The 24913-nt window shown below is 27.6% G+C and overlaps 2 protein-coding genes across 3 annotated transcripts in view; one reads left to right on the top strand and one right to left on the bottom strand.

Annotated features, from left to right (window-relative positions):
* The window catches only part of LOC107449958 (proton-coupled folate transporter), a 103032-nt gene that overhangs the window by 68406 nt on the left and 9713 nt on the right, over positions 1 to 24913 (bottom strand). The window contains exon 2 of the mRNA XM_071178720.1: positions 15863 to 15941. The gene's annotated coding sequence lies outside the window, so the exon portion shown is untranslated. The remainder of the gene's footprint in view (positions 1 to 15862; positions 15942 to 24913) is intronic.
* On the top strand, positions 3964 to 18883 carry LOC107439558 (proton-coupled folate transporter). Of its 2 annotated transcripts, none has more exons than XM_016052202.3 (6): positions 3964 to 4031; positions 8827 to 9897; positions 11056 to 11292; positions 13353 to 13436; positions 14363 to 14519; positions 16670 to 18883. In XM_016052202.3, the coding sequence occupies exons 2-6, from the start codon at positions 8916 to 8918 to the stop codon at positions 16782 to 16784; spliced, it is 1575 nt and encodes a 524-aa protein (XP_015907688.2). In that variant the 5' UTR covers positions 3964 to 4031; positions 8827 to 8915; the 3' UTR covers positions 16785 to 18883. The 2 variants fall into 2 exon arrangements, with proteins under 2 accessions (XP_015907688.2, XP_071034819.1); XM_071178718.1 differs by lacking the exon at positions 3964 to 4031 and adding an exon at positions 4929 to 5071.

A 24913-nucleotide genomic window follows, 5' to 3' on the forward strand; every position in this document is an offset into this window, starting at 1 on the left:
TTAAAGAAAAGGATTTCCAATCGCAATTTATAATAATCATGAAGTTTCTCCACTACTGTACTGCATGGGCTCCTAAAGACAGGTAAAATTTGAGAATAATACATTGAATCTTATTAAGTGTAAGTTCATTGAATTTTATTAAGTGCAAGATCGTAACAGATAACCGTTACTTTTAGATTGAATTTTTGTGCATCTCTTAACAATATCTTCTATGCTGATTATAGATATGATGCAGAATAATTTTATGAAATAAAACTGCTTTTTAAATAAAAAAGGGTCTTCTATCTACATTTTTAATAATTTTAAAATTTCTCAGCCATTGCAGTGTATTGGGTCATGTACACGTGACAAATATACACGCAATAACTGCAAGTTCATTGAATTTTTGAAATGTGAGATCATAACAGATAACCATTACTTTTAGGTTGAATTTTTGTGCATCTCTAAGCAATATCTTCTATGTTGATTAAAGATATGATGCAGAGTGTTTTTATGAAATAAAACTGCGTTTTAAATAAAAAGGGTCTTCTATCTAAATTTTTAATAATTTCAAAATTTCTCATCCATTGCACTGTATTGGGTCATTATACACGTGAAAAATTTGTGAAATATACATTGAGTTTTAAAATTTTTCATTTCGGTAGAAATATTTTGCATAGTTGCCGATAGTTTTAAAAAGAGTTTAAAAATTTATTATAATTTAGCAGTTCTTAAAGGCTTAATAATTTATTTTTCCCTTTAAAAGTATAGTCAATTTTTTTTCAGCAATATGGTATATAAATTTGAATTTAAAGCTTTATCTGAGCTTAAGACACTAACAGACTTTTTATTTACCCTGGCAAACGAACTTCAAAGAACACGCTAAATGGTGCAAATACCTTTGACCTTCCTCTGTATCTGTATTTTCCAAAAAATTCGCTTTTTCCTTTTTTTTGCATCAGTTCAAAATAAGTTTTTTGAATTTTAATTTTAGGAAGAGATGCAGAGAAAAAGATTTGAATAGCATGTTATCTGTGGACATCAATATCGTATTTCCCAGTAAGCCATTTTACGTATAAATTTTTGCAAAGAACACCCTGAAAATAGGTCTTTATACCCTCGTTGAGTTTTTAGACCTGAACTTTTCCAAAAATCGTTTTATTTTTTATCTAAGAATTTGTTTCTGAAATAATACAAGCATTTGTCTGATATCAATTGGATATTGTGCGATTTTTTTTGTTCTTCGAAATATGTTTATTTATAATCTTAATAAAAATTATAATGACAAGTTTCATATATCTTTACGGTATTTGAATGATATTGCTATAATATTTAACTCTTTTCTGATTTCATTAAACCTATGATAACTTGATTTATATCGTAATTACATAAATTTTGGGAGGAAATTAAATTCTTGATGAAAAGAATCGAAAAAAACATTGCTTGATAATAATTTAGTCTGAATTTATTTTTCAAACCTTTTAAGCATCTATCTAAAATCATTCAGATATTCTGCAGATATTTTTTATTTATTGGGATACTTTTCTTTTTGAAAACTGAACGAGATCCATGAAAGACAGCTTGATTAGACATTTCAAATGATATTTGACTAATTAGACATTTATTCTAATATTTAGGAAGTCTGTTCTTATTTAATTTTATCTTAAAATATTGTAATATTAAATTGTAAATATTGAAACTTTTGAAGAAGAAAATGGGAAAAGAGATATTTTGGCAACTATCTAAAGATAACATGAATTTGTTTCTAGAGTATTAAAAATATTTGTCTGATATCATTTAGATATTGTACGCATATTTTGTGTTACTTGAGATAGATTTTACCTGTGAGCCCAACGAAAGCCCTAATTGAAAATATGATATCACTGTCACTACATTTGAATAATATTGCTCTATCTGTTCCTATTTCGTTTTAACAATTAATATTGTATTGCAATTATTTACATTTTTGGGAGAAAAAATTTTCGCGAAATAAAAACAATTTGAAAAATATCTTTTCTTTCATTATTCTGCAAATTATCTGTATTTTATTCTTTATTCTGGAAAATTACAAATATCTGTCTGATATCATTAAGATATTGTGGATATATATATATATATATATATATATATATATATATATATATATATATATATATATATATATATATATATATATATATATATATATATATATNTTATTATCTTTCTTAAGCAATACTGTTTTTTTTCAACTAAAAACAACTTTTTAAAAATTGCAAAACTGAATTACCTTTACAAGAGAACGATTCTCGTAATTAAATTTCTGAGATTATTAATAGCCATTAAAAGCAATTTTATGAAACTGAGAAATTACCAAAAACTAAGGGAGTTACTTTAAAATTATTGTAAATTGATTGATCAATTTTATTTATTTATAAACCATCTGACATAGAAAACATTTATATAACAGCATCGAGAACCATGGTCAGATATGAGTATTTAGATAATCTGTCAAAGATAAAACAGGTAAATCTGCAATTTTCCAGTAAACAATAGAAAGCATTTTTAGTGAGAAGTCTCATGATATTATTTTGATTGTCTTTTTATTTCCAAACAACACCAGTATTTTGCGGTTTATTAAAGAAAAAAATCAATAAATTTTTTTATTGCATTTCTGAAGGAAACTAAATTATTCAATACATTAGCTTTTTGATATGGAATAATTTTCGTTTTATTATTGATGGTTAAATTAAAATTAAAAAAGAATTACCCAGCATCAATCAGTAAAATATTTTTAACATTAAATTATATTATATTATTTTATTAAAATATTATTTTATTAAAATATTATTTTATTAAAATTACAACATTACATTAATATTACAATATTATATTAATATTACAATATTACATATATTAATATTGCAATATTATATTAATGTTATAATACAATACAAATGAATACGCGAACCCCACAGAAATTATTGTAATAAGAATCATTATTTTTTACACAGAAAATTGTTCTCAATAATTTTGAAATAACCTGCGTTATAATTCATTCAACTAGGAAATATTTTTATAACAAATCGGTAGTAGCTTTGATTTATTTCAGAGTTTTAATGAGGGCTTAAAAATCGGGAAAAAATCACGAAATTTATTAAAATTCACAACTAAAGTTTTATAAAATTATAACTTTGTAAAATATGAGAACCAACTCCTCAAAAACTAAAACATGATTTTTATCATGAATGCTTCAAAAATTTCTTAAAAGTAATGTCAAGTACAATTGATATGTTTCGAGACGCAACACATACTTTTCACTAGGCATACTCATAAATGAAAGACTGATCAAAACATATAAGGAAAGGATGGTAATAATATTGCATACAATAATAGCTATGTAAATAAAAAAAAATCACTATGAAAGAAGAAAAATCTTTTTTTTTTGTCGAAAAGCAAGTAGGTTTGTTTTATAGCTACCCTAAGCATTGTATTAAGGGAACTGAGCAATACAAGGCCATAAAAATAACTAGTATTTAATAAAACTTTATCGTTCTAAAATGCACTGCTACATCGTTGCATTTGTTTATGCCGCGATTTAGCAGTTAACCAGTGTTGGTACGCACTCGCTACGTCACTGGCAGGTACCCAATAATATTTGATCCATAAATTAATTCAGGAAGACCAAGAACAATGGCTGTAACGTTAACACGCCCTCTTATTTGTACACAACCAGCTGCGTTTCGCGATCTTCTTCTTCTGGGTTTGCGGGTACCCAATTTCGTTTTATTTTACTTTATAAACCGTTGTTGAAAAGCGTTCTTTAAAACCGCTGTTGAAAACCGCTGTTGAAAATCGTTGTAGAAAACCGTTGCTGTTTACTATGCTGACAAATGTTTATTACACGTAAAGAAAAACGTTATTTAAATTTAGATAGATTATAAACATTTCATTCTGATAAAGAATAGATATGATGCGACTGATAATTGCTATTATTATAAAAATGATTTATCGATTAGTAGAAAGATACAGGAAAACAAGCTTTGCTCGTATGTTGAAAATAAGCCAACTTGGTAAGCACCATTATTCTATAATTTATCAACCTTAATAATTATTAATTTCAACCAGTACAGAAATGCTGTCATCGTTTGAATTTCATTTCATTTAATATCCAAGAAATAAGAGATTCATTGGGATAAAAACATATTAAGCAACATTTTAATAAATTTGAGAAAAATTAAATTTAAAATGTGTACTATACATACATGAAGACATTGTTTTTCCAATGAAAACCACAAATTAAAAGATTTGAAAGAATAAATTTGTATTCTATAATAATAACCGACTATAATAATCTTATAGAAAAATATTTAAAGTTTTCTAGTTGTCATTTAAAATGTGTTCTTCCGCTAAACTCTGCAAACATTTGAAAATCTTTTTACTTAATAATATCATTTAAATATAAGGCTTCTTTATTTTCTTTATAAGGCTTCTTTATTTTTTATAGGCTTCTTTATATAAGGGTTCATTCCATACTTTTCGTAGTTTCGAATTTTTAATAGTATTAAAGACCACACAAACGGGTTAAATTCCTGTAGTGTTTTTGACATGAATGCTCTATAAACAATGTTTTTGACGTAACCCCGTAAAACGAAGTAACATGGCTAGGACTGGGCTAAAAATCGATATATCACGACATATAGATTTAACGCCTGTATCGGCAGGCCGATACAGCGACTTTCGTTCCAGGCGATGCATCAGAAATCTGATTTAAGCCGTCGAGTAAAGAAGACGAACGATATAGCGATACAAGACACGCAAGTATCTCTTCCGATGCCAACTCGCGCTGGGGAAGACGATGTACGTATCGTTATATTGAAACGGCCTTGATTGATGAGCGGTAGAATCAGAATCAGTTTTGAGAATATAGATCGTGATCTCGCATGTTCGCTTCCGCACCTCTTAGTTTTTTTTTTTACTTCTTTGTCGCGACTTGATATCGTTTCGTGTAGATTATTTTCTGTGGGACTGACTTTGTGATCGTCGTTACCTTGTTCTGAACGTAATCTATTATTGAAAAGAATATATAAAGAAGTGTTTCTTAATTAATTAGGTAAATTTGTTTTTGAAACAAAACTTTCTTTTTTATTTTTAAATGTGAAAACTAATTTTGATATTTCATGCTTAAGTATTATTTTACATTATTGAATTTATTATAAACGGAAATCTAATTTAAGGTGCCTATAAATAATTAAAATAAAAAGTAATTAAATTTGTTAGGCTATTTTTTACTTTATTTTAATTTATTAAAAACTTTTTGAACAAAATAATAATTTAATGGGTTTTTATTAATGACTTTAAATTTAGTTGTTTTCATTTTTATAAATGAAATTATAACAAAACTTATTTTTCCTCTTTAGGATTTGGACATAAGTCAATCAACTTTGTTTACTCAAAAAAATTAGTAATGTTTGCGATCGCGACTTCTCTTTTTAAAATCATTTAGCACTTCGTTTTATTAAAGAGTATAATCGTGTTTTTTAATTTTATTGCAAGATTGACAGTTGAATATATAATTGAATATCATAATTCTTTTGTTTTTATTTTTAAGAAATTAAACCTTACTTGTTTTTTCTTTCAGGATTCATTAATTATTCCGTTTAACTTTATTATTTATGTGAAATAATAACGATAAAAAATAGTGTTGTTATAAAAGTGTTTTTTTTTGTTTAATTTATTTAGCAGTTTGTTTTAAGCATACAAATAATTTTTAACGAACTTATTTTTTAAATTTTCCTTCTATATTATTAGGTAAATATATTGATAAATTTCAACTTTATTTATTTTTTTATTATTTATTTTTAAGCTAAGAAATCTTTCGTTATTTGAGCGATCATTTTTAGAAAATATAATTTTATTATCTTTCTTAAGCAATACATATACATCAAATTCATAAATTGATTTAAATCAATCTGAGTATGAAGTTTTGATAGAAATCCGACTTTCTGCGCCTAATAAGTAAATAAATTTCAAAAATACTATATCGCGATACATCACTATATCGCAATGCAAAACTGACGATGCATCACGATATAAAATTTCTTATATCGCCCAGTCCTAAACATGGCGTAAGGTCTGGGAATCTTGGTGGCCACATGACTAGCCGTCTAAGCGTTAGTCTTAGCTTTTCCCGAACTTTTAGCTGCAGGCTTTCCTGAACCAAAAATCGGTTTACTCCATGTTATTCAATGCAATATCGCGTAGCAGGGAAATTTTCATGCAATTTTGAGAAGAACTCAACTCTTGGAGGGTTAATTACTTTTCTCCCGCACAGATATCAAATTAAACAGATTACAAAAATGTATGATGTTTTTGTGGTTTATTTAAAGTTGACTTTAAAAGCAATTGCAAAAAATCAACTTCTCATGGTTTATAATCAAGGTGTATGAAGTTGTTTTACTGACACTTGAGGTTGATAGAAATCTACTTTAGAGCAATCCACTAAGAGAGGTTGTTTATGAAGAATACATTTGATTTCCTCAACATTTCAAGCGAATACGTATGTTTGAGGCGAAATAATTTTCTCCCGATTTCAGCTACATTTTAAACTATTTCCTCGTGTGCTATTAAATAGGAACTTTAAATATTCAAAATTATCATATTTCATCTTAATTTTATATTTCTAATAAATATTGTCGAGAATCACCTTCAAATAGACGCAGGAATTTAGTAATTTAATGATTAGGCGATAAACTCGAGAAAACATTAAATTATAATTTAGTCTCTTCATTATTTAGAAAAATGAAAGTACCTGTTTAAAAGCAAACGAAGAAGTAAATCAAAATAGTATAGCACCCCTAGCGGCTTACATTGACATTTTCGGGCATGGGTTCCTTTGCGATTCTTAATCCTTATGATGTTCCCTACCAGCTCTAGAAGTTTGTCTTAACATTTACGGAACATCCTGTAAGTAATGGATGCCGAAAACACTGCAAAAACTCGAGGGACGCATTTGTCCAGCATTATGAACCATCTAGAGTAATTTGATTACAAATTAGACAGTTGTCGTGTAACTCACATTGAGCATAAATAATTGAGGGAGGAATAAACTATGAACATTTTTCTTTAAATTCGAGCATCAATTAGGATGTTATGTGTAATTAATTCGAAACTATAAACTCTTAAAATGTGGCTATTCATTTGTGCTAACACTATATTATATTGACTTGAAATATCAAAAGCAATTTTCGATGAATAATTAGTTCGCTTTTAAAATGTAACTGCTGGTAACAGCCCTGCTGCTTTTGTCAGCATTTAGCATGAATAAAAAAAATCAGCATCCAAATATACCTACTGAAAAGAGCCTTGCTGTTTTCGGCAGCAGCATGCAAAGTGCTTTGATTTCATATAGCTCAAAATTAACTTGTAAAAATCACTTATCAAAAAACAATGCACCATTTTTGTCCCAAGTTCTTCATTCTCAAATCTTACCCAAATTCACCTTTCAAGTAAATATTTTAAAAAATATTTATTCTTAACTCTAAACTCCTTTTTATAGAATGGTATATTTTTTCGAAGATGGTAAGAAAACAAATGAGAAAATATTACTTATGTTAAGCATTGCTATGTTAGTATAATCATTTTTATAAAATTGAAATCGAAACCATACGCATTCAAATTATAACAATGTTCTTAACATTAATTATTTAAACAATGAAAAACAAAAATTTTAAGTAATCTCTTAAATGGTTAATCCTAGAACGTCTAAATCAGAAGAATGGCTAAATTAGAAAAATACATGTGCGGGAGTCATCAAAATATTAATAGTTTATCTAACAAATCCAAAGTTTTTATCCTAAAGACGAAGAAAATGTTTGGCAGTCGCCCAAATTAACTCCTTCATTTTCAATCCCCTTATGATTTAGGCACTCTTAGAAAGAAAATCAAAAAATCAAATTTATCAAAAATTTGAATTCATTTCTTAAAATGCTAACGTTCCAAGGCATTTTTATCATCTTTTGAAATTTTTAACGCTATAATTCACCCCGTATGCTTACAAATCGACAAGTAAACTTGCAATCATACAGATACATAGTTTTACTATATGTAAAAAACTATACAAATTGACTTTATTGTTATTTTACTTTGTGCAAATATCTTGTAAATTATTTTCAATCAACAGCAAGTAATTTTATTATGCAGAAAAAATTATAAAGACTAATTTATTTAAAAACATAATTTTTTTTTCGAAAAAGTAAGTTAATGTTTACGAAAATTAAAAAAAAATCCCATGTACCTTCAAAAAATTTTGAATATTCATACGGCTCTAAATTTAAAAAAATTAAACAAATAGCTTTCTTTAATTTATTCTGAATAGGTAGAGAGCAAAATAGCACTGAAATCAATTTTAAAAAAAAACATTTTTTTATGCTTTAAAATATCCAATAATTTAAAAATTATTTGTATATGTTTTCAGTAAAAAAAAATAACATAAAGCATGTAAAAGAAAAAAAGTAATTAATATTTCAATTTCGGAACTAAGTGTTTTTGGTACCAAACGCTAAGTCAATCTCGATATTTGTTAATTGAGATATTCAAACTGATCTTGAGGGTTTTCATTCCACTTTCCTCGTTAGCGACGCATTAAATTTAATAAAATTTTTACTTTTCCCTCGTTTAAACATTAATTGCCCTTCATTTTTTTAAAAAACTTATATATTAAGGGTGGTAAATACACAACACCCTGAATAGCTACATTTTAAAGGATGCGAAATTAATATTATTATTTAGCTAAGTTACTTTTATTGGTTGTATTTATTGGATACTACTTTTCCTAACCTCCTTATTAATATTCATATTCACTTCCAGATGGAGAGCAAGAAAATTCTTGCTATTTAATCAAACGAACTGCTTAAACTTCCGCTGGATAATTCAGTCTATGCCAATATTTTCTCAAAATGACTTCAGAAAGTAGCCAGGTTAATAACGTTAAAGTGTTGCAAACAATCGATCTTCACTCGATTGACAGTAAATCTGATATCTATTTCATCAAAAAGCAAAATGCCTCAAACAGCGGAACGCGCTATACACTGAACCACTTAGCAACGAAATCTGCTTCGTTCTGCAAAGATATAGGATACTTGAAGTTAGAAGTATTCATGTTTCTTTACATGTTTTCAACCGTAATGCGATATGTTTCTTCAACAACAATGATGATAGACAAAGCATGCATCGTTCATTTGGGATATTCACAAGAAGTGTGTAACAATCTCTCGGCCTATAAGGACATTAAGATTGAAGTTGAGAAACTGGCCAATAACTATTCTCTCGGACATTCTTTAATCGGTATGATTCCATCTTCCATTCTAGCCTGCTTTATAGGATCATGGAGTGACAAATACGGCAGGAAGATTCCACTCATAATGTCGGTTCTCGGACTCATTTTGGATGGCTTAGGCAGCACAGTCTGTGCTGCACTGTTCTACAGCAGGATAGAATTCTATTTTCTACCAGCAATTTTTAGTGGATTAACTGGAGGCTTTATTGGCGTACTAACTGTTATTTTCAGTTACGCTTCCGATACGACTTCATTTAGTAAAAGAACTATTAAATATGCCATAATGGAGGTTACTTTTGGATTATCTAGGCCATTGGGCACGCTTACTGGTGGATTTATTTTTGAATATTTGGGTTATACGTATGTTTTTCTGATTTCTACAATGGGTCATGTGCTGGCACTAACATGGGTAATGTTCATGATCAAAGAAACAACGGGTCTGGATAATAAAGACCATTGGAAAACGAAAATCTTAAGTTTGTGGTCACCGCAAAGGCTTGTGGAAAGTTTCAAAGCAACTATCAAAAAGCGTCCGAATCAAGGAAGAAAGCAAATTTTATTGTTAATTACGGTAATGAGTCTTGATGTATTTAGCTTTGCTTGTAAGTATTATTTAATTAGTAAAAACTAAGTATATCTCTGTTACTTTTAGTGCTAGTTACATAAAAAATATGTGCTAAAAAACTATATTAACATTACTGTATTTTTAAAGCATCCTAAAAGTACGGAAATACTTCTTCTATTTACATATCCACTTAGTAATCATGAAATTATAAGTAAGTAAATTACAGTCTATGAAGTAAATTTAGAATTTTAAAACGGGCAAACTTTTGCTTGCAAAATGCTCAGTTTTAAATTTTATATCAATGGTTAATTTTATAAAATTTTTAAAAAATACTGCTTGAGTGGTGAAAAACTTAAAAGCTTTCTTAATATTTGAGTTAAAAATCGTGCAAACTTACAAGTTTTATTTTAAAAAATTAAACTTGTAAGTTTTTGACTATAAATTTTATATCAATTTTTTTTTTTACATTTTACTAGCTTTAGAGTATTTTGCTTAGAATTTAATAATAATAATAATAATAATATAACATTAGGGAGGGAAACTAGTTTTAATTTTATTGTTAAAAAAATCAGAAAAAAACTAATTAAATAAGAAACGAAAATTTATTCTGAAAAATTTGATAAATAAAATTGCTAAAAAATTCAATGGCCTTAACAGAATTTAATCTAAAAGTTAAACTAAGTGAAAAATTTTAACAACGGAATAGTTTTTGAATTAATATTTAACCCAGAAATATATTTTTTCCACTTTCAACCAGTGCCTTTTAAATAATAGATTTCTTTTGGACGAAATGCTTACCTTGATTTAAACGAATCCGAAATATATAACTCGTTTAGCGTCTCGATATGAAAGGTTTTCTCTGTTCCCACCCCCACACAAAGATAACTAAAATGAACTTAGAAAGAAATACGATAAATAAAATCTAAAAAAGCACAATATATGAAGTCTACTGAAAAAAAAACATAAAATCTAATATATAACTTTATAAAGGCATTATAAATTAAACTTAAATTCTTAACTGGTTAGTCCTTCTTTTTAGATAAAGCGAAATTTGAAACAAAATTTTTTTAATTTTATTCATTTTAATAAGTCATTTTTGATGCTTGATAGTTTAGTTTAAATTACATAAATTTAAATTCATGATATTAAATAATAGTTTCCAGTTCTCCTTATTTTAATTATAATTATTTTTCAGCAACAATAGGAATCAACTATTTGTACGTTCATCATCTATTTGATTGGAACAATACAAGATATTCAACAGTATCATCTATTTTTGCACTAGTTGGAACATTCGTCATGTTGATTTCTGTCCCAGTACTTAAGAAGTATAAAATTGGAGATCCAACACTCGGCTTAATTGGGAGTATATCATTAATTACAAAAAATATATCAATAGGAGTAGCAGGAACTAAGGAAATTTACTTCTTTGGTAAGATACTCTTTATGTACTGAGAAAACACGCTGATGGAATTTTCATTCTAAAATTACGATAAAATAATCGGCAATCAATCCATACTGTAAAATTTTGCAAATTACTGTAAAAAGTGCCGGCACTCAGGGTGCCAGATATTTTTATCGTAAAATTCATTTTTACTGGAATTAGTTATGGAACAAGAAGTTCTAATCTACCGTAATTTTTTCAGCAATAATTACCAAAAAGTCACTAAATCGCTCTAATTAAATACATATTATTGTAAAAATTACTGTAAGATATTTTACGGTAAAACTGGATTTTACGAAAAAAGGGATTTTAGAAGAAAATGGATTTTACGGATGTGCCGGTACTTTAGACCGTAATTTTATCTGAAATATTTTACAATGTACAACAAAGATTATCCTTTTTTCTTTGGACACTTATAAAATACCTTGTAAAAAAATTCGACATAATTTTGAAAATGTAAGGCTACTTAGAAATAAAACTATGATAGCAAAGGAATATAGCAACAGAAATGAGAGTACCAAAAAAGTTTCTTTATTTGGTATGAAAATAAACATTTTTAATAAATAATTAAAAAAGCACTATGGTATTATTAAAAAATGTGCGCTCACAGTGGTTGATGAGGAAAAATGGACGCACGTAAAAAAACATAGTCATTAAAAAAATTCGGAGTTATAAAAGTTATTTTATAATAACTAACGCAAAATTTACTGATTTAATGAAACAGGAATAAATATTTATCTTATTCTGAGTATTTATGCTGAAAATGCTTATACATGCAACTAAACAAAAAGTGGCAATTTATTGACGATATTAATATTTAATTCTTTTAAATTAATTGTTTGACTAAATAACATATTTTTGAACATAAATATTATGAAACTAACCGTAATTATTCTCTGATACGGTTGGTTTCATAATAATAATAGAACAATGTAATCTCAAAAACAATAGTTTGAAACCTTTTTTTTTATTTATATAATAGCCTTAAATTTTTTATCATTACGAAAATAAAGATGGAAAACAGGCGTTAATCGCTTTGAAAATTCTGATAATAATATTAATGTTTAATAGTAATAAATTTGCCTTGTTATTGTATTGTGTTTATATAATGAAATAGTATGCTTAATAAAAATTTCATTTCATTACTTTTAAATGGCATTAAGACATGCATTTTTTAAAATTATTATTCATTTTCAGCATTTCAAAATTATAAAACTCTTGTAAAGAAAGGTTCATATAATGGAAAACAAAAGAAATTAGCTGCTTAACAAAACAAGTGAATAAATAAAAAATCAAATATAATATTAGCAAATCAACTGTGCTAATAACCGTTGTTTCATTTCCACTACACTGTAAAAAAAGTCCGGATTGAATTATGGTATAAAGTACCGGCACTTTGGGGGTATCATCCGCAAAATCCGTTTTGACAGTAAAATATAATGTTGTAATTATTGTAAAACTGCCGTAGTCTCAGTACTAAAACAAGTACCGTACCATATGGTATTGACATTTCTGATAAAAAAAATTATAATAATTCTGATAATAAAAACCTAATTATACGAGTATTTAAACCATTCATTTGGTAATTTTTATACTCATTAGGAAACGGTTTACCGAAAATTCAAGTTTTCAAAATTATAGCTCTCATTACCTCAAATTTATTAAAAAATAACTGAACTGAAATAAATTCAACCGGATGAGTGGTTTTTATGCGATTTTCAAAGGCCTCTTGATTAAACTACCAAATTTTGCCACAAATACCAAATTTTATAACATATTATAAAACCATATTTTATGGTTACATTTAACAAAATCAGTACCAAAGCGCTTCGGCAAAAATTTTCGAACTTTTTGGAATTCTTATAGAGCCAGAAACGTGGTAATTTTTTTCGTCTTCTGATAATTTCGATCCTATTTTTTTTCAGTTAACTAAAAACAAATACTACCCTTCTTTTTTTGCAATTATGAAAAAATGTGACTTTCAAAATTAATGTAATTATGTTATTTAAAAAAAATTATGTTCTGATATAACATGCATATTTTTTTAGGCAATGCTGCGGGATTCTTCTCTGGACTTAGTATACTGGCTAGTCGATCAAGAATATCTAAAGTTGCATCAAAGAACGATATAGGTACTGTTTTAAAATTCTCTTCAACGATAAATAAATAAAAAAAATGCTATTATTTATTTGTTTACTAAACTCTATGCAATAGAACAATGACTTTTCAATACGACACAAATCTTACGACATCAATACGGCATCTTAAATATTTTAAACAAAATAATTTTTGCAAGAAAAGTTTTTAAAAATCATCGAATTTAATTTTCGGAATGAAACAATACAGCTCACTGGGAAAATCAAATGCAAAGAAGCAATGACCAAAATGTCTTGACTTCATTTTCAACCGTATTTCGCGTTCTCAAGGATAGAGAACATTATTTGCAGAAGTTACTTCAATTTCTGGTAGAAGATTCTCCTGTTACAGACTGGTTGCTATATGTTTTTTTTTCATGCATACGTCATACATCGGTAATTTTTTATGCATTAATTATTTGTTTTCAATGCAATTATTTATTTTCAATGTCGAAAAATTCTTTTGAGAGTGGCGTCAGTAATTCTGCTTTTGGATGCACTAATTTGTTGTCTGAAATCACGATGTTTAATTTCCCTGGAAATCCGGATCTTAAATTCCCATCAAGACGAATTCAATGGCGTAATACATTAAAGAGGAAAGACTGGATAAAAAATGAATAATCATGTCCTGCTATGACGTTAAAAAAGGAACAGCAACGAATTCAATGACGAAGACGAATGAGAAGACGAATTCAATGGAGTAATACATTCAAGAGGAAAAACTGGAGAAAAAAGTAATAATCATGTCTTGCTATGACGTTAAAAAAGGAACAACAAGACTTCTTGAAGAGTTTGTCTTTTTTAGGATGCATGGGGAATTAAATTTAGTTTAAATTGTATTTTTTATAAAATGTATATTAAAAACCAAATCATTCAAATATTCCATTTCATATTTTAAGGTAACTTTTCTTTTGTATTTTCAGGCAAAATATTTGCTTTCTTAACAACAGCAGAAACGTTTCTACCGATTCTAGCATCGGCTGCTGCGTCTCAATTGTTCAATGCTACGCTAAATTTTTATCCAGGAATGGTCTTCCTTATTGTGGCTACTATTCTTTTTATACCTATAGGAGTATTCATGTAAGCAATTTTTTCAGAGTTTTGTTTCACCGTATCATTTTAATTTGCCATTCTTATTTTTAAAAATTACTTTTAATTCTTATTTTTTTCTTTTTTTCATTTTTCTTCTTCACCAAAAACTATTTCGTCGCTAATAAGGTACTAGCAAAAACTAGAATGATATTTGTTTATGACTTCATAATTTAAAACAAATTAACTTTATGATGTTCGCTTGATGTTAAGACAGAAGTCTTTACTATATAGTAAGGTGACCAGATTTATTAAGCATGGATTGAGGGCAAAACAGCGGGGCGTGAAAATTTTAAGATTTGAGAAATCGCATTTACTTATGGGTAGGTAAGTATTTTATTTCAGTCTGGGAAACATCCTTGAGGATGATCCGAAGACATGCCATCAGGAATAACTCTCCCACTTTTAGCCTTTTCCGCGAAGTCCAGCACTTAACATAAAAACAGTTTAACGAGGACCGGTGCAGAGCAACCTCTGATCAAAGTGATCACCTACCTGCTTAATGTTAGTGACGCTTAACTTCTACTGAAAACCGCGTCTTTATTATCAGTCCACTGCGGAGTCCATTTATTGATGGAAAATATTAATTTATATGTGCAGGACACACAAAGATTTTAAAAAATCTCTTAGATAATATGAAGTAATTAATTAATATAAGGTAAGAAAGAATTAATATTTGGTGCAGAACCATCTTCATTAAACGTTTAACTTGATTTCATTACTGAGTGGTTTTAAAATATCATTTAATATTCAGCTTTTGAAAATATCCGAAATGAATTAGTCCATGATTATTAAAATCTGCTTAGTTTTTGCTGGAATTATTTCTAGGAGAATATTTCTTGACTTTTTCGTCTGTTAGTATTAGCATTATTTTTATGCACTTTTCGTTTGCATTCTTTTCACGACAAACTATCTTTTAAAAGAAAAAAATGCGAATGTTTGATTGTTTTTTCATTTATATCACTACATATCAAAATGATTATACGTTTCGGGAGAAATTCGAGGACACGAGTTAAAATTTGGAGGCATTTTTTTGTTTTCAAAGAATTTGAAAGTTCTTGAAGACAATCCATGAAATTCAAGAACTTTCCTCAAGATTTGAGGATGTCTGGTCACAAAATAAAGTTAAAGATAAATAAGCAATAATTTAAAAGAAAGAGTATAGTGGAGTACAGTGAACTAAATAAACAACAGAACACATGAATAACTTTAGATCTAATGATTTAGGTCATTACAGAAAATCTTATTTTATCTACCAATGTTTTAATTGTTCCTAGAATAATAGACCTTTAATATGATAATTAGTGCGGAATCATACACATCAAAAAACTTACTTTCTCTGAATTAAAATGAACTTTTTCTCAATGAAGTTTTTTTTCTTTTTGAATTCTGAAATCCGGGGAGAATTGAGATCTGGAAAAGCAAATAATAATAATAAACAAAAATAAAATTAATAAATGAAAATTTGAGCACTTTTATAATGTTACATTATTTTAGACTTCTTAATTTAAAAAGAAAAATTTAAAAATTTATCAAAATTGGGTATATAGCTATGACTGAATGTGAATGTTAAAAAAAATGTTAAAATGAATGTTAAAAAAAAAAAACTTTTGAAATTATTGACTAGACAGAAACTATTTGACCGATATCCTTCAAATCTGGAATTTTGACACTTAAGTGCTTTTATCGACTATAATGAAATGTTAATACCACGCAAGAGAAATAAAATATTGATTGAATTCAAGGTTGGTAAAATGTATCGAAGGAGAAATAATTTAACGTTAAAATATTTAAAATGCTTTTTTAATTAGTAATTCTACTTTCAATCATTTGATAGGATTCAGACTGCCTTGAACTTCATACAATTAATGTAACAAAGTCAATGATGAGAAGCAAACATACAATTAATCACTTTTTAGTTCATTTAATGAAAACACTGAAACAATTTTCGCAAGCGTGAAAAATTAGTTTGAATATTGAAATGATTATAATTTTATTTTTAACTTAATCGATCAAAGGGATATTCTTAATTGTGTACAGTTACTGCATTAATCAATCATATTAATCTTATTGATGACGCCTAAATTTAATGAACCTATATAAAAAAGGCAGAGTGACATTTTTCTTGCTTTATTTTTTAGTTGGCTGTCTCGTCTACCAGTCATCGATTATGAAAAGTTATATAATGAAGAAGAAGCATACGATGAGGCTATAAAGTTAAAAGAAGAAACACATTCTATAAAGGAAAAATATTAAACTATTTAGAGACATTCTACCACACACGTTGCATTAATATCATCAAATCATTGCATCTCTTGTTTTGGTTAAAAAAAATAGTTTTCAATCTAAGATTTATTAACTAGTTGTTTAGAATTTGAAATTGACTACACTTTAAAAATTCCGGATCAAATTACGAAATTAAATACCGGTATTTTAGGTGAATTATCCATAGAATCCACTTTACCGGAAAATTTATTTTTACCGTAAAATATTATACCGTAATTTTTACAGTAATATTTACTTAATTAGAGTGATTCAGTAATTTCTACGATAACTATTACTGTAAAAATTACGGTACATCAGAATTTTTTATTCCACAACATGTTCCTGTAAAAATGGATTTTACGGTAAAAAAGTACCAGCGTCCTGAGTGCCGGTAGTTTTTGCGTTAATTTGATCCAGTTTTTTTGCAGGGCACATTGCGCAAAATAGAAAACGGACCCCCCATATCTTTTGATCTAATGGTCGGATTTCCATGTGCTAAGACTCAATCTTAATGATTCGAGGGGGTGGCCTCAAATATGCTAAATGATTAGGGTGGACGATGTTTTTAGTTGCGAAATCAAACACGAAAACGTACTTTCGCTGAATAAGCACACCTTTTTTCCATCCCCAAATGAGGGGAGTAGCTCAAATCTGGAAAATATAACCCCAATAGTTTAGTTAGGAAAGCGGTCCAAAGTTTTAACCCTTTATGCGTATTTTGCATATCTCGAGAACTGTATAAGCGAACTGAAAATTTTTTTTGTATACAATTATAAAAAAAAATTTATTAAAAGATAATGTCATGTAAAATTCAAATCTTATTTATACTTTACAATTTAAACTTTTTTCGGTTATGATTATCTTAAATAATAAAAAATAATAACTTAAGCTATTTTGCGCATGGAATTATTTTTAAAAAAATTAATTTCATAATTGTGTGCAAAAAAAAAAATTCGACTCGCTTAAAAAGCTCTCGAGATATAGTGAAATCATCAAAAGTAAAATCAATTTAAAGAGTTCAAACTTTGGATCGTTTTCCTTGCCAAACTATTGAGACAATATTTCTCAGATTGCTGCTGCATCGAAAAAAGGTATGTATATTCAGAGAAAGTGCGTTTTTATCTCTGAGTTCATAACTTAAAATATTGTCTGCACAAATTAAATAGCATATTAAACGTCACCTTCCTGAACCGTCAAGATTGAATCCAAAAAATTGAAAATCCGATCATTAGAATAAAAGTTATTAAGAGTGGTTCATTCATAGCGCACTATACGTAGTTTTCAACGAATACTTTAGATTTTGAAAAATATAAAGATAAAGCAGGTTTCTTAATTGTGAATTTTCTGATCTCGGTAAAAATTACCGAGCTTTTATGTGTTCCCATGGATACAGTACGTTTTACCTTATTCTGGTGGTTTCTGACTGTACGTTTTTACTCAGAATGCAATAAATTCAAATGAGTAATTTGATAACATCATGATAACATTTAAAATTATTTAAAACATTTTAAAAATATTTCGTTAATTTGTGAGGCATTTCTAAAAAGTAAATGAAAAGTTGCTTAAAACATACATTTCTACTTTTAAGGGGTAGATGAAAGCTTTCAAAAATAGATTCTAAGATTTATACATTAAAATTTTTAAACATTTTGAAATTATTACGTTTATGTAATATTGTGTTGCAATGGATTTTGAATATATTAGATCTAGAATGAGTTTCAAAGCATTACAACGGAAATAAGCTGCGGACGCAATTTGTAGAGATATTTTGTACATTTTGTATATTGTAGTTCCTTAAAGTATTTTGTATATAAACATAAAAATTGCATGCATAATTTTAAGATGAATTTTCATCCTTCTATCTTCTTAACCAGTAGTAAATATTTTACTTTTAATTGAGAAAATATCAACATTTTCATTGATATTTGCTTTATCTTTTGCAGAAAATGTAAATTGCTTAAAGAAATTTTCATTACTCAAGAAATAATAAATAAAACCTAAAAGAAATTGTATTTATCTTTATTTTAATTATTTAAGTTATTATTCTCTTGTATGTTAATGTTTGAAATAAATGTTGAAATCCAAACAATTTATGCATTTATATTATGCTTTAAAAATGCATGATGAAATTAGTTGAATGACATGTTATTAGAATAATATGTCAACCAAAGGGTTACTTGGTATAATATATATTTGTTATTCATATACTGGAGATTACGTTTAAAACTATTCAGTTACTTATCGACGCTTATGCACCCAAAAACTGTGATCTTTATCTCAATTTAGAATGTTATTTTTAAATACATAAAATTAAAGAAACATTTAAAATTGGTAACAAATTATTCATTAACAATAGTTTGTAAATTATGCATATTTCGATAGCTTTAACTTAGTTCGTGTAGAAAAAAGAATGTTGAGTTTTCCTAATAAAAGAAAGTTGTAAAAATATTAATTTTGATGTATAGTTTTAAAAGAATCTTTAAACATTTTCTTTATATAATTTGAAAAGCTGAATTTTTTTTAATAATTTATTTAGTATTATTTAATGATACTTCCATATTGTGCTTAAAAAGCTACTCTTCTTTCCATTCAAACAAAAGTCAAATTAATTAATTAAGTGAAATACAAGAGAAAAAGAAATAGCAGCACTAATCGTTTTTCACAAATTTAAAAAAAAAACTCTCTAAATTTATACTTCAATAGAGTGAGAAATCGAGATTTCTAGTAGAAACTAATTTACAATTAACGTAGTTTCCAACCTAGTATTTAAAAATATTTATAAAAATGTTGAGTTTATTAATTTTGCTTAGTGTTTTGCGTAATTTATTTGTTTTTATAAATTCACATCCACAAATTATTTGTTTGTTAAAGATAAAAATAATTATACAATTAATTTTAGCATCAAAAACTAAATTTAAGAAAAAGAATAGAATTGTTAACTCAAAAGAAGAGATTTTTTAAAAAGAAAAAAGATATTGTGCACGAAGCAAAAATGCAAACCCCTTAAATACTTATTGATCTAATAAACAGACTTTTATGTACATGACTCAATCATAATGGTTCAAATGTCTAATCTTAAACATGCTTATTAATTAATACAGACTTTATTATAAGTTACGAAATCAAAAACAAACACGAATTTTTCGCGAATAAGCATATCTAAGATTAGACATGTTTGTCAAAGAATGCATGGTCAAAAACAAAACGCAAAAGTGCTGGCGCATTTGGAAAGTTGTTTAATGCAAACGTTAAAGCTCCATTCCTGTTGCGAGTTACTGCGCTGCGTTACTTGTCGCCAAGCTTTCGGCCGCTGCAGGGAAAGTTCGTGATATGTCTGTTGTGTTTCAGAATGTTCGCCTATCTTTTCTTCGCCGCTGTACTGCGTGCATAGCCACTGCCGGCCACTGTTTTGAGCACTTATTGTAATCACATGCCATTAAATTTGCTTTGATAACTTAACTTCATAGTTCTTTGTGTGTTTTTGCCTCATATAAGAACATAAGCTTTGACGCCCTCTAGCGGTTTTGCGTTTTGTTTTCGACCATGCATTATTTGATAAAAATGCTTGGGTGTGTCCTATCACTTTCCAAAATTTTGCCCATCTTTTTAGAATCATCCTGTATATATATATATGCGACAAACCATTAAGATTGTGTTCTATAGCGTAAAAATCCGATGATCATTATATCAAACATTACTCAGTGTATTCTCTCCTTTTTTTTACGAACTGTGCATTAATATTTTTTAAAGTTCTAAAATTTTATTCTGGTAAAATTTTGCATTTAGTATATACAAAAAAAAATTTTTTTTAAGTCTCAACTTTTTAGTAGGATTGTTTTAACAGTTCGTTTTATTTTAACAGCAAAATATTTTTTTTCCATCTTTTCTGAAAATATTTCTTTGACGAAGCTTTCTTATAATTCTAATGAATTCATTTTGAACAAACTTGATACTGCTCAGTTTGCAACAATTCCTTTATTAATATATTTTTTGCAAACCTTGTACCTTGTACTTAACTTTAATATATTTTTTACGTTATCTTGATTTTTTCAATATCATTTTCTTTTATATCGAGTTAATTTGAATACTTCAACTCTACCAAGTATTCTGCAAAAAACAAAGGCACGTCATTAAATTTACTCAAATTAAGTTAATTTAAATTTGTTTTATGAGCAGAAATTTTTACAAAACGAAAATAAAATTCAAGATAAAATTATAACTGCTTTTAATGGGGTTTTTAATTGATTTTTTTTATAGTATTTAAAACTTTTTTTACTTAAAAGTGGCAGTGAAATGATATGCACAGTTTTACTAATCTTAAAAAAATTATCTGCAAATATAATTAATGTAATTAAAAAATTGCTTTTTCAATCAACAGTTATACTATTTGAGAAAAAAATACTACTAACTATACTATCATTTAAAAATTATTGTACTACTTAAAAAAAGAACTAACCTTGTTTTTTAAGTAGCATTATTTAACTGTGAAATTTTATACCATGTATAGTAGTAATACCATGAATTATAATTTTAATTTAGCTAGTTGATTTGTATTCTAATAAGTAGTGATTATTATGTAATGCCTACCTATAATAGATTGCAATAGTTAAAGCTCCAAGGTTTAACTATTTTATGATTTGCCATAAAGACCTTAACAGGTTTTTAAAGTCAAAGGAGAAGAAACCAAAAACTAGAAGGTCAATGGAGGGATGCATAAAAATAAAATTGTTCCTAGAAATACCCATTTAAACTCCGAAGTATCGAAAATGTCTAGCTTTAAAATGTAGTAAAAAATTTAATTTACAATAAAAATTCTATAATTCATTATGATAAAAGCTTTTTTCATTGGGTTTTATCATCAATAAACCACCACAAGGAGAAAGAAATTCTGATAAAATTACCGCACTGTATGTTAATGATATCTCAGGCGGAAAAAAGACATAATTCTGGTTAATAAAAGCAAAATACACGGTATTTAAACCATTCATTTGGTAATTTTTCCATTCATATGGTAACGGTTTCCTGGAAATTATAGTTTTCAAAATTATATTTCTTTTTACCACTCGTTAAGTAAAAAATACAAAATTGAAAAGAGAATTTAACCGGATAAATGGTTTTTGTGCCATGAACTAAGATATCATGATAGAATTACCAAATTTAATCGCACATTATAAAACAATATTTTACTGTTATTTTTTCTAAAATCATTACCAAAGAGCTTCAGTAAAAATTATCAAGCTTTTTCACATTCAATTATTGTCAGAAACATGGTAAACTTTACTATATTTTAGTAATTTAGATCATACTTTTTTTATCAGTGCACTTTTAAATTGTTAGAACTTTGAGCATACCTTAATAAATAGTTAGTAGATTTTTTCAGCAGAATATTTTAATGTTAATTAAAAATTCCAACCAAAACACAAAAAATGTCTGTTCAGCTTTGAACTTAGATATCAGCACCTTGAACAATAACGTGATTTAAATTTGCTGAAATATTATTTAGGTGATGATTTGAACCATGCATCTGTTCCAACTGGGCCAAAGTATCGTCTAAAAAGCATAATGAAATGGTTCAAATTAGCGCTATATTAAGATTGTAACTATAATTTAAACAGTTCAAGACACTCTAAGTTATCTAATAATGTGAATTTAGAAAAAGAGATGAATATAAATTTTAAAAATCAGACCTAAGTCTTGATTTGAAAATTATAAAACTTTTCTGCTTAATAACACGTACCCATACTTTTTTTTAAAAACATAAACATGTTTTTGTTTTAGGTATACAAAAATAGATACATTTTCTAAGAAAACTTATAATCTTATCAGCAAATTCCCTACACATAATAAAACTCTTCTAATAAAGCAAAACATCATAAAGTTTAAAATTCAGGAAATTATCATGTCAACGTCAGCACACAAAGCACGTTTTTTCATTTTTTGCCTTGCAAAAGTTGTAAAATGCAAACCGCAAGTAAATAAGCAAAAGAACTTTAACTTTTGAACTTCCATGATATTTTTTATGTTACTTTTCTTTTCTGAGTCTCATTGTTATTATTAATACTATTTTAAAAACGCGAAACTTTTTGATGCAAATTAACTAATGCACGTTTTGACTAATTAAATACAGGTTTTATTTTGACTAATGCAAGTTTACGATATTATTTTCAATGATTCTTAATAGAAAAAAAAGAACTCATAAGAAGCCAACACATTGATAATTTAATAGAATAATTAGTATTTTTATTATTACATTATTATTAACTTACTTTCGAATCTGTAACAATGTCTGTTTCTGTACAAAGTTTGTTTTTGTACATTGTTCTGTAACAATGTTATTCAATTTTTGTCTGCAACAATGTTTGTAAATTCAGTTTGATAGTGATATTTCTGGTAAAACAAAAAGAAAATTCTGGTTAATTAACCAAAATAACTAATATTTAAGCCATTCATTTAGTAATGTTTCCTCTCATACAGTAATGTTTTACTGGAAATGCCGGTTTTCAAAATCATAGTTCTTATTACCAAACATTTAATAAAAAAAACCGAACTGAAAAGTAAATTTAAACAAATAAATGGTTTTTATGTCATGCTCTAAGATATCGTGATAAAATTACCGAATTTTATCACATATTATAAAACAATATTTTATTGTTAATTATACCAAAATTATTAACCCCTTCCTTCTCGCTCCCGTGATATTGACAGGCTGGAGTGTGCAGTAGTAACGAGCCAATAAGAATAAAGCTAATTCATTTCTTTTGCCCGGAAAACATTTTATTTCTCACTTTACTCACCTGATGGCAGTACCAAGATATTTTTAAGGTAATGTTAGTTATTTTAAACTAGTTGCAGCACTAATCAAATACGTAATACAAATACAAAAGCCAAAGCAATAGGCACTTTTATGAACGCTTTCTTGAAAATTAACCAATCGTTAAGGGGTTAACAAATCCATTCAATAATAACTTTTGGTGTTTCCGCAGACTCAGAAATATGTTAAATTTCGCCATATTCAGATAATTTTGACCAACTGTTTCTCTCAGAGTTCAATCGAAATTGGCACCCCTTCCTGACTAGCTGTAGCACTCAAATTTCAACTGTAGCTCCGTCCCCCGATAATAATGCAAGTTTCAGTGGTTTAGGGACCATGGTCGTTTAAAAAGCAAATGTAATCGTTTGTCAGTAAATAATGTAAGCAAATGCATATATTTACTTATATTTTACCTAAAGAAGTTAAATTATGAGCCTAAGATTTGATAAAATGCATTCTAAAAGCTACATTATATTTATTGTCCTTATAATTATGTATTTATATTTTTCATATATGTAAAATCGAAATTTTTTTTATTTAGCATTGAACCGCGATCTCTTAAATCTTAATATCGTGAAAATTAGCCGCAACTTCAAAATGATGTTAATATGGTAGCAATGGGTTGCAGTAGATTTCCAGGACATAATTCAATGAATTTTAATAGTTTCATGTCTTTTTATCATTCTTGTTTCTCGTTTTTCAGTGGTGCCATCTATGGCTACGAATACAACTTCAGCCACACACACGTCACAGCCCGTTTATAGGGAGGATCTATTCATTTATCCACAGCGTAACTTTGATCTGAACCAGATAGCAATCAATCTCTAATTCAGTACCTCCAGAGGTACTGATTTGTTATGGGAACATGTAGAACTTTGTGACCCGACAAATTTAACTTACACCAGTCACCATTTACTACACGGGGAGTCTTTGGCCGTCAGGGATCGAATTCCCGACCTCTTGTACGTGGGTCCAAAGCCCCACCAACCAGGCTATCCCGGCTTTTTTTTCTTTTTTTTTTACTGTCATTATCGCGCCAAGTGCATTTAAAGAGATGAATTTGATAATTTCCTCTCTTAAGAATATTGAACAGAAGAAAACAAAATTATTTTCAGGCTTCGTCATTAAATTATGTGGCCAAATATCATTATTTGTTTAAAATTGTGCTGATGTAATGTAATAAAAAATTATAATGACTAAAATATGTGTAATGATTATTTTATTTATGATATATTAATATTTCGTAAAAAGGAATAGTAATAAAACAATTGAGCAAACAACGTAACTATTTTAATATTGCAAAATTATA

Source organism: Parasteatoda tepidariorum, chromosome 3 (genome assembly GCF_043381705.1).
Source record: "Parasteatoda tepidariorum isolate YZ-2023 chromosome 3, CAS_Ptep_4.0, whole genome shotgun sequence".
Taxonomy (NCBI): domain Eukaryota; kingdom Metazoa; phylum Arthropoda; class Arachnida; order Araneae; family Theridiidae; genus Parasteatoda; species Parasteatoda tepidariorum.